This window comes from Lissotriton vulgaris, chromosome 4_1 (assembly GCF_964263255.1).
Source record: "Lissotriton vulgaris chromosome 4_1, aLisVul1.2, whole genome shotgun sequence".
Lineage (NCBI taxonomy): Eukaryota > Metazoa > Chordata > Amphibia > Caudata > Salamandridae > Lissotriton > Lissotriton vulgaris.
The window spans coordinates 1,382,094,521-1,382,112,441 of NC_141691.1; the positions used below are offsets into that span (position 1 = coordinate 1,382,094,521).

General features: G+C 46.9%; 1 protein-coding gene across 1 annotated transcript in view; it reads right to left on the bottom strand.

The window, feature by feature from the left end:
- Positions 1-853: 853 nt before the first annotated feature.
- Positions 854-17,921, bottom strand: part of USP14 (ubiquitin specific peptidase 14) — a 381,588-nt gene continuing 364,520 nt past the window's right edge. The window contains exon 16 of the mRNA XM_086917977.1: positions 854-1,661. Coding sequence (XP_086774103.1) covers positions 1,513-1,661 — 149 coding nt within the window. The 3' untranslated portion in view covers positions 854-1,512. The remainder of the gene's footprint in view (positions 1,662-17,921) is intronic.

Below are 17,921 nucleotides of genomic sequence, written 5' to 3' on the forward strand. Positions count from 1 at the left end.
GGCCATATGCAAATCAGTCTTGACCCTGTGCCTCATGGGAACAGTCCAGCCCGAACTGCCAAGCCTGGACCGGAAACAAGCATCCTAGGACTGGTTTCAGGGTCTCACTCCTCATCAGCCAGGATAGTTTGAATCCAGTGGCACAGTGAGCCTGGGACCCATGTCTGGGCATACCCGACGCACTTAGGGCAAGAAAGCAAAAGCCACACAATTGATTGACGGAATGCAGAACAAATCTAACAGTAGAGTTGGCAGAGAAGATGGGACAGGGCAGTGTCACAATAATTATGAGAGAAGGAAAAGATAAAGCTAGGAAAGACCATTTCCAGCTCTTTTAGGAACATCCCATATAGGAAATCCATTGAGGAGATAATGTACCAGTGACATCTTACACCACATCATCTACACAAAATATTTCGGCAGGTCCCAGGCAGATGCTAAAGATATTCTGAGGGTGTGAATTCATATATACACACAATTTGTTGGGACTGTTCCCAGATACAAATATAATGGAAAGAAGTGAATGGTCATTAAAAAACAAAGTGGAGGAGAAATTAAAGTTCCCACTACCAAATGAGAAGAGCATAGTATTGCTCTGAATTAAACACCCTTAAATGGACGGTATAAGTAGGGCGTTGCGATGACAAAACATTGAGAGTAGACAAAAAGCTAATTGGAAAACTGAGAACACACTGGGCATGGCAACTTTATGGAGGGATGGAATCTGAATTCTTTAAGGGCCCCACTTCAATTTATTTCAGGCATTTGGAACACCTATGCTTCTACACTAATAAAGTTAGGGTGCTACAGATTTCTGAGGAATAAATAATATGAAATAGAAACATACAAGACATTTTGCTGTAGATCACAATTTATTTTGAGGTTTAAGTGCCAGCAAGAGAACAGACCGATTCGTAAGGTAATGTTGGACAAATACTTGATTGTGGCCTCGTGTTTCCAGAGGATATGGGCAGCAGCACAGTTACAATGATGCAACACTCTCCCCACCACCACTACCTTTACTGACAAAACTGACAGATAAGGCAAAAGGAGGCAAAGTACTGTGTAAACCATGCAAGAGCAACAAATGAAATGTTTGTAGGTGTGCAATAAATATTTGGGTTTTGAAAGAAATGATTGAGAACAGATTGGTGTTACAATGTTGAAATTCAGACTGGCTTATTAAGTACTGTTGTATCAGATCGGTGTTTTCCAATATGAAAATATGTCAATGCAGAAAAATAAAAAAATAAAAGCAAAATAGTCTTATTAAATGTTCACCTGCCAATAACCATAACCATCAATTCAATTTGTGATTAAACTGTTGATCACAGGGAAATTTCCTTACAATTTAGTCTCACCTTTCTTCCCACTCTTCCTCAGTATCGGGAAGACAGTAAGAAGAAACTGTTTAGCAAATTACAGATCTTTAAAAATGTTCTTTATGAAGGCAAGGAAATGTTCAATGAAAAACATTTATGTCACACCTAGAAAAAGGACTAAAATGAAGCATTATTGTGCCGTTTCTTCAGCTACTTCAATTCGTCGAGGACCGTATAGAAGAACATATGCTATATGCCAGTCTCCACCGCCTGATAATCGCAAAATATCTTCTGGAGAAACAATGCTGACTTTGTCATCGTCAAACTTAATCCATTCATCTGAAGAAAAGAAAGAATACGACAAAACAAACATTATTGAACTTCTACTGCAAGGTCTTTGTAATGGTTCATTCCAACCAATATTTTACATTATTATGACTAAGAAAATACTTATCAGTACAGATAGTTCATTTGTATTTGTGTTCTTCAATAGGTTAACATATGCTTTATATACCTAAGTTTGTGTCAAAGATGGGAGACGACCAAGATTAGAACCGACACATTTTCACTCCGATGCTATGGTCTGCAAACCTACTTATTCCTTGTAGTCATGATCCAAAAACTAACCTGAGCACAAGGTTAAATATATTCTATGTACTTTTTCAAATTTAGAGCAAGTCTATTTAGTAGTTTTTCTCTAGTTCTTAAAAGAAAATATATGTAAGGCTGAACGGACGTAGACAGAGAGGATAGTCTGACAAAATGTTGCTACCTCTACTAACACAGGATGTCCCAGACGGCTAAACGTCTGTGGACATCATTCCACAATAAATGCCTGAAGATAAGAGGGAGGGGCTGGGAGATAGGGTAGGCATACGGTAAGCCAAAGAGGGCACTGACTTTCCCAAGAGGACAGCAAATACAATTTCCCTGCAGACAAACGGCTATATTTAGACATGGAGGGTGAGAGAAAATGTACACATGCTTTCTTTCATAGTAAACCTTTGCCTCAAAAGAAAATATGTGAATACATAATCCTACAACTTAACTCTGCATGGAATTGTACATTGCTAAACTATATGCATTGCACACAGCTATGCCCTGTCCAAATGGATATCAATACATGCTGGTATTGTGCGCAACCATAATAAGGGTACAACCCCGTAGAAGGAATCTGCATATAACCTCTTACAAAATCCAAAGATTGCTATGTGCAATTTTGTAAAGACTAATACTCTTTGCTTCATGGGGGGGGGGAGGGGGGGGGGGGCATTATGGAACGGGGTAGAAGGTTGAATTTTCCCTTGAAACTGGGTTAATAATTTGTGTCCTCTGAGCCACAAACACGACTGCAGTCATATTCCGAGCTGTCTTTTGTTTGTTGCCAGTTGAAGGTTTCCTATATTGGTTATAACTCAGCGTGGTTTCACCTTTTTCAAAACTGGTATTCTGTAGAATCATAAGCTCATTTTGGCGGAGAGTATAAGATAGAGAATAGTTGTGTCTTTATGCACCACAAGCTCCTTGACTAATTTTCTCTGCCACATGTTCATCAATTGAACTAATATAGTAAACCTTCCCTTAAAGCTAGATTCATGTATCCAGAAAGGTTTGCTGTCTGACCTTGAAACAAGGAGAGATTTCCCTCAGTCCCATTTGTAGTCTATGTGAGAAGGTGGGTTGGTATATGCAGTCTACTAATTAAAGTGGGCACCTTGTACCAGTCCACACGACCCTTATGATGTATGAGGTCAAAGATAATCTTTATTGAAAGCTATCCTAGTGGTAGCTATGGAGAGCAGCCTTCAGGCTTAATCTTGAAGAAATGTAAAGCAGCTTGTTTTACCAGAAGATCAACTCCTAAATGGCTAAATGAAAGAAGAACAACACAGTAGTTATATAAAAATATGTATTTATTAATTAACTATCTCTACAAGAGATTAGAACATAAAGCACACACTACTGAATCAATAGAACATTAGTAAATAGAAAATACACAGCGGGCTCCAGGGGAGACCGAACCATATACTAAAAAAAATGGTATAACAACCACAACTTCAAAAGACACAGGGCCTAGCACACGTAAAAATCGCTGGGACCCCAAGGAACCACCCAGAGGAGTGGCACAGGGAACCCATGGGGACGGGTGCAGTGAGGAAACACAGACGCGTGCTCTGTAGAACTCTATGGGTAAGTCGCAGTTGGAAAATTACACACTTCTAAGAGGACTTCAAGCAAACCCTTTGGAACATAAGAGGTTCTAAGATCAACCCACCCGTGTTACCTATCCCAGAGGAGCCGGGTGCATAGTTGTCAAAAGGTGTTCGAAACCTTTGTCGTTTTCAATGGAGAGCTGCAAGGAAGTACTGCTGCCAAGATGCAAAGAGTGTCCAGTGGAATGCAAGCCTGGATTCAAGGTGAGTAGAACCCTGAAAGCAAAGGGGACACAGTCCGTGTCACTTCTGGTGACCAGGGGCTCAGTAGTCGAATGCCCACCAATGTCGGGTGCTTCAGGTGCAAAGAAGGGTTGTTTGACTTTGCAGCCCTGGGAACCAGGAGACGTCTAGGACGACCAGAATCCGGAGGTGAGCTGTCCCACGAAGAATGTTGAGAGCTGAGGGGTCGATGTCCTGCTGGAGCACCAACAAGCCTTGGCAACTGCAACCCAAGCAGTCAGAGGAAACAGGTTACTTGACCCAGCAAGGGCCCGGGGACTCTCGAAGCAATGGAGTCAGGGCACGTCTGGAGCAACCAGGCAAGTCAATTATGACCACGAGATGCAATATTTCTTGGGTAATTGACATATAGAATGGGATTTTGATTATGATACTGTGACACATTTCTATTCAAATCAATCAATGTTATATACATCATAACACTATGATTATGCTATTCCCTCATGCTAGAATAACTCTCCTGTGCTTTGTTCTGACGTTGTGTAATGTTTAACACCTGTATATTGAATATGATCTTTACATGTATACATACAATAGATAAATGAAAATGTACTGCGGATGGTAATGTGTATTGAGAGACCCACGTGTGATTGGGACGGGCACCGGTAGTCTGTAGATTTCCAAGCACGGTGCTTACAACTTTAGCTCACCCGGAGGACTATCATATCTTCTTGTCAGAGTTTAACTAATGGTTGCTACAACATAGCTTCTTGCTTACGTTTACCGACCGTGAATATTTACATGAATCAATTAATCCCATGAGGACGTACATCGCGCTTTGCCGACCACACAAACAAAATATATGAACAATATAACCTCCCCTTTATAATATTTACCGTAATGCTGCTTTAATGTATAGCCATAAAAATTCGAGAGAATATGCTGTGTGCAACAAATCCTTATGTGGATTGTTGATTCATAGGGTTGTATTGGGAACCCAACATGGAGGACTAGAAAACGATGCGAACGGTCTAGTTTACTGTCACGTCACGTAGAGACGCTTTTTAGCGTCGTTTGAACGCCGGTCACGTGTCCAAACAGGAACACGGCCGTCGGGTCCGGACGCATTACACGCCGCTTCTCCGCTTGATCGAGGTAAGCTGCTTTAAACATGCTGGCATACGCTTTCATATCGAGCCATGAAAACCCGAATTTAGAATGATTCCAGGAGCATAACTCCATTCTTATTTTTGGTGTCTTTTTAGCTTGAAGCGCCAGACACATCGGAGTCAATCAAGGCATTAGAAAGATACCTTCAACTAATAGGTGAGACTCAGATTATATCGCACCCAATATAAATATCCATATTCCATGTTTTATGGCAGCACTAATAACCATTGTTGCCCATAATTTCCACAGAGTATTACCCTACTCGCCGTGGGCAACAATTGGGGAAAATTATACATTTGATCTTCAAGCGTGAGACTACTGATACAGACCGATAAATGTAAGTGTATTTGGTACTTACATACAACAGAATCGTACTGAAATAGAATGCGTAAATTACCTACTTTTTGAATCAGGGGGAGGTGCATTTTGCATCGGACGTATAAGATATCGTTTGTGTGACAGGCTAAAGTGCGCTGTTTTTTGTGTTAAGTCGGGTGACTGTGTGTTAGAAATAACAGGTTTTTAATTTGGCTGCATTTATGAAATAATGAAATGCAGACCTGTGTATAGTGACTCAGATTACTTAATCTGATTACAGAATTGACTTCACATCGGATACTCAAACGGAGTATCTGCGGTCAAGGGCCCGGCTGGGTTGGAAATATCACCAGCTGAGCGGTGAGCTTCGAATTATTTTACCTCACATTCTCACTACTGTGTTTTTCTTGCCTGAGCAATGGATATATGACAATTAGTGATGAGATTTTTCCTGTTGTCGTGTGTTTATTTTTTCCGTGTTGAACAATTAGACCTTCTGACTGGAACACAGCCATCTAGGTATGTGACGGATACACTCTTAGGTTCAGAGTTTCTAGATTACTCACAGATTCACTAAGCATGAAGTATGACTGAGTCGTACACAGATAGATCACTTTTCAAACAGAGACTCTGTCTCCTAGTAATAATAATTCCGCTACACCCACGTATTAAAGCACAAAATCACTATTAAACTGCACAGTTAGAGATAATAGTGGTAATTCTTACACTTACGACACGGATGTGTTGGGGTGGCACTCAGGAATCATAGATGTATTTCTGTACACTCACTGTAGTAGAAGCAACAACTGAGCATGCAAGACCATGTAACCAGGTCTTATTGTATAATGTAACTTTGTGAGATACATGCTCCATTGTCAACCTTTGTTCATTTCAGCCCTGAGGAATCGCGAGTGCGATGAAACACGTGTTGGCTGGCTGTTTGCTACATTAAAGACTCCAAGATTTACTTATTGAGAGTTCTTTTGTTTTGATAATTCTGTCATTTTGTCATTATCTTGGTTGAATATTGTTACTTAACATTGTATACACCGTCTTGAGTGCAACGGCAACCGAGTAAGTCCAACAATTCACAAGGTGACCCTCAATAGGACCCACAGGCCAATGGACCAGGGATCGCGAGGGGACTTCAAGCGGAATCACAAAGCATCAGCCCAAAGAGCACTTGTGAAGTGGACGCCGGAAAACTTCGGTGGAAATACTGCTCGGGCCAGGACTGCATGTAGTCCAATGCACAATCTCGCCAAAAAGCACATGCTGCTGTAAAAGTACATGGCCTACAAGGGTTCGGGTTACACGGTCCCCACGAGGGATACTGGTCTCAGGATTGCTGAGAGCAGATCGATCTGTGTAGTAGAAATCTTTGGAGTCTTCAGGAGCTCTCGAGATGCAAACCTGGTAGATGCGCTTAGGTGCACGCTTTGGGAGGGGAGTGACTCCTTTACTCCAATGGAGATTTGCAGCATCGTGCAGGCAGTCAAAGTACTTGGTTTCTTCTTAGCAGAATCTTGTCCAGGTAAAATCTAAAGCCGTTAGCCAGTTAACCCACTTTGTACCCATGGGAAGGGGTTGGAAAGATTCTGTGGGCCCTCCTAGAGAAGGGGCAGGACAGAGGGGTGGCTACACCCATGTCGTTTGTACACTTTTGCACCAGAGCAGGAGCCAATGGCTCCCAGAACTGGTTTGAGCTGGACTAAGGACAGGGACACCAAATGTGCCCCCTGTGCAGACTTTCTGGCACTCAGAGAGTGCATCCACCCAGCCCCAATACACTAAATCCTGTCTGGGAGATGGCTACACATCCCTATGACAGGATGACTATTGTCATGACTTCCTTTGCGCGAGCTTGGCTTAGCAGCAGGAGGGCAGACCAGTGTCTGTGGCTGGCAGCATCCATTTTGTGCTGCCCAGGTCGAGAAAGATGGTACTGGGTGACCCACAGTAGTGGCTCTAGAAGGGAGGAATCATACCTGCACACCAGTGTGCAGGCATGATTCCAAGGTGTTTGACACCATACACAACATATTTCTAAGCAGCGGTTTTAAAGTCAGCATTTACTGCAAAGCTATAATGCACTTAAACATATATGTCAGACGGCATCACAGACATCCCTGGAGAATGGACTCCAAAGGCTGTAGAGGGGCTCTGCTCATGCAGGGGTACATTTTCATGTTAAATTCAGCACCCTGCCTTCAGGACTGATAAGGCCTGCCATAGGGGTGACTGATAGGTATTTAAGTGTAGTGATTTAGAGAGATATAATGAACCTATATCTCAGTAAGTGGTGCAAGCACCATCTTACACAGTCTGCAGTAGCAGGCCTGTTGTGTCAATTTGGATGGCCTCTCATGGGTGGCATAATACATGCTGCAGCCCAAGGGAGGCCTCTGGGGTACCTATGCCCCGGGTACATGGTGTACCATATACTAGGGACTGATAAGGGTACCCCAGAATCCAATCTGAAGTGTACCTAAAGTACATGCATTGCAATTTAAGGGAGAAAGCAGATAGACTGGGGTCCTGGATAGCAGGATCCCAGTCAGACTAAGTCAAAAGTACTAGTTACCTACCTTCGGTAACGATGTATCTGGTAGAGACGATTCTAGCTGCAGATTCCTGAATGTAGAATTATCCCAAGGCATGAGACTGGATCCAGGGGGGGGGGTGCGGGGGGGTGGCGGGGGGCACCACATGACTCTGCCCGACGACGTCCGCATCTGTGACATTAGCAAGAATATTTAAGTCCCAAACCCAGCACGCCAAAGATCTCCACCAGAGGAGTACAGAGGAAGAAAAGCCCCCCACAGACTCCAAGGAGAAGAGGGAGTAACACAATCAAAGCCCTCCACCAGGAAACGCACTCAGTGGAGAGGGCAGCAGAGCCTATCACAGCTGGAAGTCAACAGACAAATCAGAAAGGCGCCTCAGCAATAAAGGCAGGCGGGAGAAGAAGAACGTGATCTCACAATTCCTGCAGAACACGAGGCAAGGTCGCCCGAGCTCAAGCCAAGGCCCCCGGCCACAGAACAGAAGTGCAGGCTGGTGCGGCCAGCCGCTGCCAAGCACCACGAATTAAACGGCCAGACCACGTCGGGCTCAGAACAAGGGCAAGGCCAGAAAAATCCCGAACGAACCCTAAAAGGGGATCGCTCCCGACAGAATCAAACCTTGAAGAAGTGCGATCCGCTAGAAGAGGAGAGACCAGTAGGACGGGTCAAGCAGTCAACACAAGAAATTATTGTGAGAAGTTGGCCTGATATATGATGCTCACTAGTTCTAGTGATCACCTTGTATCAGTCCAAACAACCCTTTGGTGATTGGTTGTAAGTCAACCTTACAGACCAGCTATCCTAGTGGTAGCATGGACAAAGCAGTCTTAGGCTAAACTCTTTTGGCATGTGAAGCCAGCTGTTTTACCACATATAACCCCTTGAATACCAAGTGAAAGGACACCACACAGGTTGTTATGAAAATAAACAATATATTTATTAACTAACATACACCTCTGAACTCTTTATGAGATCAGAGGGCTAAGCACATGACAAACTCTTAGGAAAAATACGTTTAAGTTACACAAATTACAATGGTGCCCTAGGGGCACGACAAACCATATACTAAGTAAGTGGAATGTGAAAGTCGATAATAGGAATGGAGCTGTCCAGAGGCTGTAGGATCGCTGGGACCACGCTATACTAACTCTAGGTAGGTAATAGGAGGCCCACGGAACGCGTGTGCAGAGTGTGAACTCACACGCAAGATGCGTAACAGTGTCTATGGACAGTACAGTTCAAGAAAAAGGTGAGTATGGACAATCCTGACTAGGTAGAACTAAAACGACTGTGGAACTGGACACTAGGAGAGTCAAGCTACCCTTGAGCACCGAAATGCTCGTGTTACCTCACCCACGGGCTGCGGGTGCACAGGTGCCAAGTCGTGTCGGGTTCCGGCGTTGAAGTCTATGGAGCCTGGAAGAAAAGATGCTGCAGGCGATCAGGAGGAAGATGTCCGGTGTGATCCAAGGGTGGATGAGTGAAGAGAAGAACCTGAACGCAGAGAGGACAATGTTCAAAGTCATTAGCCAGTGACTGGAGTGGAACCAGGAGTGGAATCAGATGTTGTTGTCGCGATCAGGTGAGGGTGGACGCTTGTCTCTGCAGCCACGTGGACCAGGTGGTGTCTTCGACGACCAGGATGGAGGCACGAGCTGTCCCACGCAGGCTCTCGCTGTCGGCGGTGTCGGCTTCGGATTCAGAGTCAACAGGCCTGGGCAAAGGCAACCCACGCGGTGAGTGGAAACAGCGTCTGGAGTAGACCGGGAGGGTCCGGGGAGCTCCTCACGTGGAAGGGAGCAAGGGCCAGTCTGGAGCAACCAGACCAGCAGTGAAGATTTCGGGTTTCGTCGTCTAGGAGGTCACTAGCCAGCCGGCAAGTGACCAGACAACGCGTCAAGCAGCAAACAGGTAGAAGGGCCCCACGCAGATCTCGTGGATGCTGGAGGGCTGGTCTTCGGTGCAGGAGCTGCTCGGGGTCGGGGCTTCTCAGTCCCCAAAGCACTTGGACGAGGTGACCTCAGAAGTCGTGCTGGAGCGAAGTGCTGCTTCTTTCAAGATGGCCGGTCCCACGTGTCTCGTCGCACCCACGGATCTCAGCTGTGCTGCAGATGTAGGTAGAGGTCGGAGAGGTCTGGGAATCCGGGTCTCGTCGGGCTCTGAAGTCTGGATCCTTGCAGGAAGACAACAAAGGGAAGCCGCTGGACGCTGATGGTGCCTGCTTGTGCAGGGTGGACACTCCTTGCCCACAAGGGAGATTTCCTCAGTCTTCTGTGGAGCAGAACGTCGAAGTCCAGAGTTTCTTCTTGTAAAGTTGTTCAGGATAATCTAATTTGGAATGGGACCAGCTCCTACCTTTATCCGGCTAAAGGGGGCTGTACTACGACTAGGTCCCTCCTCTGGGTGGGACCAGGAAGGGGGGTGGTTACACCCCCTATCCTTTGTCCAGTCTTGCGCCAGCTCTGGGGCTGGAGTGCCCCAGGAACTGGTTTAGACCGGAGTATGCACAGGGACACCTTGTGTGCCCCAGGCATGTCTCATTCCTTTCAGCCCTGTCCTATCTAATACACAAAATCCTGTCTGGGGTGGTGCTAGCACCTCCCAAGACAGGAAACCCTTTCTCCAAGCCTCCCTCGCTGGAAGGACTCCCAGCAGCAGGAGGTCAGACTTGTGTCTGGTGGCAGCATCCATTTTGTGATGCTGAGGCTCGAGTTTAACTTTAACCGGGGTTCACAGTTACATACATGTCGTGTCCCTCTAGAAGGGTGGAATGCTACCCCCGTCTCCAGAATTGGCGAAGGGGTAGTATTCCAATTCGTATGACACCTTACTCGACATGTTTTAATAATGTTATACCAAAGTTGGCAATAACCGCGAGGATTATAATGCACTTAAGAGTATATGGTATAGCGTTATCATGGAAACAGCTAAAGGACTTGGTTCCGAAAGCTGCAGACAGGCTCAGCTCATGCTAGAGCACCATCTCACATAATTCCAAGCACTCTGCCTTCAGGATTGATAAGGCCTGCCATAGGAGTGACTGATAGGAGGATATGTGTCCATTTTAGGGTTAGATATAGGGATACTATATCTAAAGCAAAGGGTGATTACACCACCTTGCCCCAGCTGATTGATCAGCCAGTTGTGCAAGATTTGGATGGCCAGCCAGGGGTGGCACAATACATGCTGCAGCCCCCGGTAGGCCCTGGGTGCACCTATGCCCTGGGTACCTAAGGTACACTGTACAGGGGCTGATAAGGTGACTCAGTATCCAATTAGATGTGTACCTAGAGTACATGGAATCCATTTTACAGAGAGCAGTGGGCCTGGGGTCCTGAATAGCAGGGCCCCAGGTCAACTAAGTCGAAAAACCAGCAAAACACCAGGCAAAAAGTTGGGGGCAACCATAGTCAGATATCCACCTTCCTACAATTATCCCCTCAGAAACACAGAGGACCAGACCAAACGACAGACAAATGGCAAAAACCCCACAGCACCACACCATAGATGGCCAGGCCAGGGCACGCTCAAGTAAGGACTAAGGGCCGCACACCAGCGTAATCAACACCACCAGGAAAGGTGAGTCCACACCCTCCCAGCATAAGACAGGGCTATACAATAGCTACACGTACAAGGTGAGTCCACACCCTCCCAGCATAAGACAGGGCTATACAATAGCTACAAGTACAAGTACCCCACAAAGGGTAGGACACGTCCTAAAGAAAGCATGGGAACCACTCTTAATGAAAACAATCTAGCATCAGAGAACAAATTATAAACCTGCGGTAGAAACCACAGAAGGCTTAGTAATCAGCCAAAAGGTACATTAGTACCCAAAAAGGGGGCTGAACCAGCAGCCAACAGAAGAGAGGGGCCAACCAAAGAACCCAGACGGCACAGTAACCCTCAAAGAAAGTGTAACAGCCACTCCAAAAACCAAATACCAGAAGCAAAGTGGGATAACGCCTCCCACCGAGCCCCGGAGGATCAACAAACCAACCTACTGAGGAGGAGGAGGAGGAGGAGGACAGAGCCCCGCAAGAAGACGCTGAATGGCGGAGTCTGCATGAGTATTAAACAGAAGGACCCCGTCAAAAGGCAGGTCAACCAGACGCTCTCTAATATTTTCTGGAAAAATAGCATCACATCGCCAAGCACGGCGACGGAGAGCCACTGAAGTGGCCATAGCACGGAGGAGAGCATCAGCAACATCCAAGGCAGCACGAAAAATAAACGATGCCAACTCCCTACCATCAGACACATGGACCAGCAGATCAGCACAGGCACCCTCATGGGAGACATGAGAAAGAAGAGACTCCACACAGTCCCACAGGCTAGAAGTAGCCCTGGTCAACACACACAAAGTGTTAAGCAGCCCAGAAGGCAGGGCTGGACGAATCGAAGACATTACGCCCCCCATGAATCCAACCACAGGGCCTTTCTAGGCGGAGGAAACAACACCACAGGCAAACACAGAAAAGCATTCTGCAGAAGAGCTCCTTGAGTAGAGGGGTGGAAAGAAAGACAGACAGGGTCGTGCGAAGCAGGACAGTGGCGATTTAGCAGCGCCCGAGGCACCGGATCGCCTGTGGCAGGGCACCCCCAAGTCCCCACAAGAGAATTATAGAGTGAGGCTTCAGAGGAAGTAACAACTCCTGTCCACCAGAGCCCTGGTAGAGAATCTCCAAGAGGTTGTCTGTAGGAAATGGAGTGACTAGTTCACCCATCCTGAGAATACCAGCAGCCGTGGAAATAGCTTTAACAAAGGCAACGCTGGCCTCAGTAGGGCGCAGCGGAGGGGAAAGTAATTCCTCCGTGGCGAAGGCTGCAGACTGAGCCGTCCATCCCCATGTCCCGGGGAAGTGGTCAGCCACGGAATAGTGGGGGATCCACAGATGAATGGGGAACCTAAGGGGCCCCAGGGGAGGGCGGAGAGGCCGGTGGAGAAACCAGCCGCGAGCCACAGAAAGAAGGGTTCAAAGATTTAGGCCGTGGGAAAGGCGAAGAGCCTTCCCTGGAAGATGCCGGTGAAAAGGCAACAACATGGCGCCCTGTCTCCGGAGACGAACCAACCAACAGATGACAGACATCTGGAGAAGAAGGGACCTCAGGAGACAAATCCAGAACCTGACACGTGCGCGGCTCCGTGGCGTCTGCCATCGGCGCCTGACCGACGTCGACCGGTGCCGGAGTGGGCATCCGTGGCGCCGGACCGACTCCTGCCACCATGTGCTCACCAGGAGAATGGGGCGAGGTCATCGCCGGAACGGCGAAGGGGCGGCGCCGGCTCGGCCTTGGACGGTGCAGCTGCCCGCATCGAGGACCAAGAGGGACTCAGGAAGGCGCCCCAGGTCCTGGACATCACCTGCCTAATCCACCAGAGCTGGGGAGGAAGGCTCCCGGCACCGAAACGACACCGGCTCGACCTCTAGTGAGGCAGCTGCATGCTTAGAGGACCAAGGGTGTCCCGGGGACAAGCCAGGAGTCCCTGCGACACCATAGGGAGACTCGTAGGGATTTGCGGCGAGGCAGGGATGCTATGCGCCGAAGAGGAGAGCCCTGAAGGTCTACACATCGACGACGCCACCCTCCTATGACCTGAAGCCGGAAATACCACCGCCTGCGACTCCGCGGAAACCCCCACGCGAAGCAAGAGTTTCGCGGACGTCTCAGGAGGTGGCGGAAGGGTCAAAGAAGCCTGCAGCGCCGCCGCGTAGGCTGTCATTTGGGCCCTAGTTTAGGGAGGCGACCGGTAGGGGCGCCTGTCCCGGGGGGAGAACTCGTCCACCGCGGAATGAGGACAGGACCAGGGAGACAGCTGAAGGACTTACCTGCCAGTGAGCCGCGCGAATAATGGCTGCGGCGAAAGACAATGACGCAGACTAAACTGGCGGCTCCTTGCCTCCAAGGTAGGGGACGGACGCTGGGACGACACCGACCTGCACAACGAGCCAACAGCAACTTCATCCGGCGCTCCCACCGTGACTTAGACTTAAGGTGCTGGCGGGCGTCGCAGCTCTCCGAGTCGTGGTGCTCACCCCGGCACCACATGCAAATTGGTTGAGGGTCCGTCGCGGACATGGGACGTGCACAGAAGGTACATCTTGAAGCCCGAAGGCATTGGCACAATTTTCCACTTAATGCCAAGCGTGTAAGGGAATAAAATGACCAAAAACAGGCCAGACACAATCCGGATCTGCATTGCACGCGAAAGAAAAAAAAACGACGTAGGCGCGCTGGAGTGGGACTTATGTATCCTTGCTGACGTTGCGGACGCAGACGTCAGGGCAGAATCACCTGGTGCCGTCCCCCAGGCGCGCAGGGATGCTGTGGCTAAAAGTGTTCCGGATCCAGTTTCGCGTCTGGGGATAATTCTACGTTAAGGAATCTGAGGCTAGTAGTCTCTATCAGATACAGTGTGACAAAAGCAAAAAGTGGGCGTAACCATAAGAAGCAAATACTACTTTCCTACAATCTCGAACAGCAAATGGACTGTCTGCACAAATACTTCAAACTACTGTTTTCTATGCACAAACTAAATGATACAATACATTTCTATGAATTTGTTTCATGACTTGCTAACAGTAAAAGTGGCCATCCCTGAACAAAGAAGAGCTGAGCAACAAGGAGTGAAAGACTGATACATTCCAAAAAGTTCTATTCAAAAAAGGCAATATTTTTATTTTAGGTAAGCAGCTTTGTCATTGAACTTTGGTCACAGTATGTTTAATTTGACTTAATTGATGGAGCAATAAATTCAAGCTAGTAGAAAGAATTCGGTCCTGTAGGTGGGAGAGGTTAATGAAGAGCTTTGTTCCAAGGGCATGCTGATGTGCTATGTACTGACTATCTTCCCTTTTTCATCTGAAACAAAGTAGTTGGTGTAGGAAGCTAGCTTTTTATGTAGAGTACTAAAATGAGGTACAGTATATAAAAAGTCCAGACGACCCTTATTGGCTTACAGAGCTTAAATTAATAATCCGAAATGCTCTCTTGTAGTGTGGGCGAGCAGTTAAGGCTCATCAGAGGACAGTGTTAAGCATTTATTGAACACAGTCAATAAATAAAACACAACAAGAAACTAGAGTCCAATTTAGAAAAATAAAATCTTTTATAGAATTTTAGACCTAATCAGGTAAGTCATTTGGACATTATCAAATTTTACGGTAAAAACAGTGGAAAGTGACAGCTGTCAGATTTGAGGCATAAGCCTTGAACACGGTAATGTTATCCTACGCAAGAAACATTCACTGCATAGCGTTACTTGCAAACAATTTACGGGACTGTTGTTCTGGACTTAAGGCGAGTAGGGGCCAAGTTCCAAGAAAGCACCAAGGGTTCAGTTTTACCTGCCTTGAGCAGTCCAGGTGCAGAGTTGCTTTTAGCAGTAGTAGCCTCGGACGCTACACGATGCAGTCAATGGATAAAGCACCTATAGGATTGAGGCTGCAGCGCTGGACTGGCAGAACCCAAAGGGGGGCTCCACTCTTGAGGGTCCCCAGGGCCACAGAGACATCATCGGTTTCATTGGACTTGGGAAGGGGCCCGGATGCATAGGTGTTTTGTCTGGCAGGTCGTTGAGTTTGAGGCTCCCAATCTTCTTGGTGCAGCTGTAGAACAGGGAAAAGAAACATCAAGATGACTTTTGGCATGGAGCTGGCCTCAGTTGAAGTCCCTCGACGTGTTGGTTAGTTTTAGCAGCAGTGATGTGTGGGCTGAACACAAACAAGCCTTGGTGCTTACAACAGGCTCCGGTACCCCGGGTATTAGTGTATGGCGTCTCCTGGGGGATGCTGGAGCCTCCAAACTTGGTGGGAAGAAGCATCTGACCTCCTGGAACTCCGTGACCTCTTCCTGGGTGAACCCATTGGTCAGCAGATTGGTGTACAGGACGTTGCAGCTGGTGCCTGCAAGTAAGTGTCTCCTCCACTTCAAGGGAGATGTGGGCTGGCAGCATTTCGAGGCTTTTGGAAGAGGTACAGCTGCAGGACGAGTTGGGTCTGGGCGGGACCAGGCAGGCAAGGTTTGGTGCCAAAGTCCACAGCTAGTCCTCAGTTCTCACTTTCTTTGGCTCTTCTTTGAAGTGGTTGCTCCTCGGCTATGGTGGAGGAGCTTTGTCCCAATTATATTAAGCAGAGCGAAGCAGAAACCTAAAAAGGTAAAAACTTTACATTATCATTTTATGCTTCTTCCTGCTGGAAGAAGCATAAAATGCTTCGTCCAGCGACTCGGTTCTTAGAGCAGGGCAGGGGAGGAGTGGTTTGCCCACGCCTAAGTAAATAATGACTGTTTGTTCGGCACAATTAGGCCGCCCAAACCAGTCAAGCACACTTTCCCCGTTATCCATGCAGGCTGCATTACAGCCCACGTGGAGAACATGCCCAGGCCCGGATTCCCTGGTTGAGCGTCGAACCAGGATGTGATTGGTCAAGGGAGCCTGGGTGCTTACCAATCAATCCTGCATTGCAGAGTTGATTGGTCAGTGGGGCCTGCTTCTTGTTCCTTGATATGCACGAGGAGAGGAGAGAAGGAGCGGAGATGCGAGACCCAGAAGGCAGCAAGGTACGATGATCTTGAATTGTATTAATTTCTATTTGCACCATGCTCGACCCTCCTGTGCCCCCCCTACTAATTTCATTTGACTTTCCAGTTAGAGGCCAGATCATACGGCACACTAGAGGCATAACATGATCTCACTAAGGACTTGTCACAGTCTTTAGCAAACTTGAGGGTTGCCTACTCTCATCATTAGTGTTTGACTTACGGACTTGGCAGCCATTTTTCAAAATGTTCTCATTGTGTGCATTGGATCATGGAAATAATAGAATACCCATAAATACATTGGTTTGGAAAAGAACAGCTTATAAGTATCACTTGGCCAAGACAATTTATTTCTACGCAGTTTTAAAGCGTGAGGAACGGTGTATTTTCTAGTGACCTCCAAGAAGATCTTCAGGTCCTTGTATACCATTCTAGTTTAGATATATCCCCCCCCCCGATTATAGCCTTGAAAAAGTCCAGAGTAGGGACGAAACAGTTGTCGGCTGAAACAATCCAGGAAGAATCAACATATCCACAATTACTATTAAATAAGAGTGATTATATTCAAGATAATTTTTGTTCTCTGTGATACCAAGATTAAGTAAAAAGAAAATACTATTCACCTGAACATTAGGAGTTCTAAATGATTCCTTGAGAATCTAACTACATTGCACAAAAATATGAATGCTGTATCTACATGGGTGTATCAATAGATATATTAATAGACTTACATAGATACAATTAATGGTTCTCGCACACCAGTAGTGCTCTGCTAGTTTATATTCTATTCATACCTGGGCTGGGGATTTTTTCTCTCCGGTTCAGATATACACATTATGGCAACAAGTGTGTTATAGTGTTAAGAACACGGTTTGGCTTATGCTTTCCTGCTCAAAGTATAGGGATGTGCAACTGATCAATCACTGTTGCCTACTGGTAAATAAGATAACTGATTTCCTGCCTATCCTGGTGCCAAATGGGCCTCGGGCAGGGGTGGCACCACACAGGTCTGGGTGAAGCCAGGGTCGCATATCGAAGATTGCAGGGTCTTTGAAGCCCCTGGTCTATATATGCTAAATCACTAACCAGCTTGCTGGAGGAGGTGTGAACACCTTCCTCCAGAGCAGACATTGTTTCTGGCCTCAACAAGGGGTCAGAAACAGGTCTGTGGTGGCAGACTGGATGATAACAGTCAGCCAGCACACTAAGAGACTCTTAGGTTTTCAGGGGGCATCTCTAAGGTGCCGTCTGGGTGCATGTTTTAATAAATCAATTACTAGCTATCAACTGGATGCCAAACACCAAGCATTTCATTAAAGCCATCTTGCAGTTGGGGAACTCCGAATAACCAGTGCCCAGTACATATATCCAGGAGGGCTTCCCTGCCCTAGTAATTGAACTAGACAGCACGGGGACATATCTGTTCTGATATGTCTTCACATGTAATATAATGCACCCTGCCTTAGGGCTATGAGGCCTGCTGAGAGTTGACTTACATATATTGCATGCCGTGTCTGTGGGCATGGCACAGGTTGTGTGCCATGTCATGTTCCACATTTGTTTGCACCATTTCACAAAGTCTGCGATGGCAGTTTGCATGAGTTTGG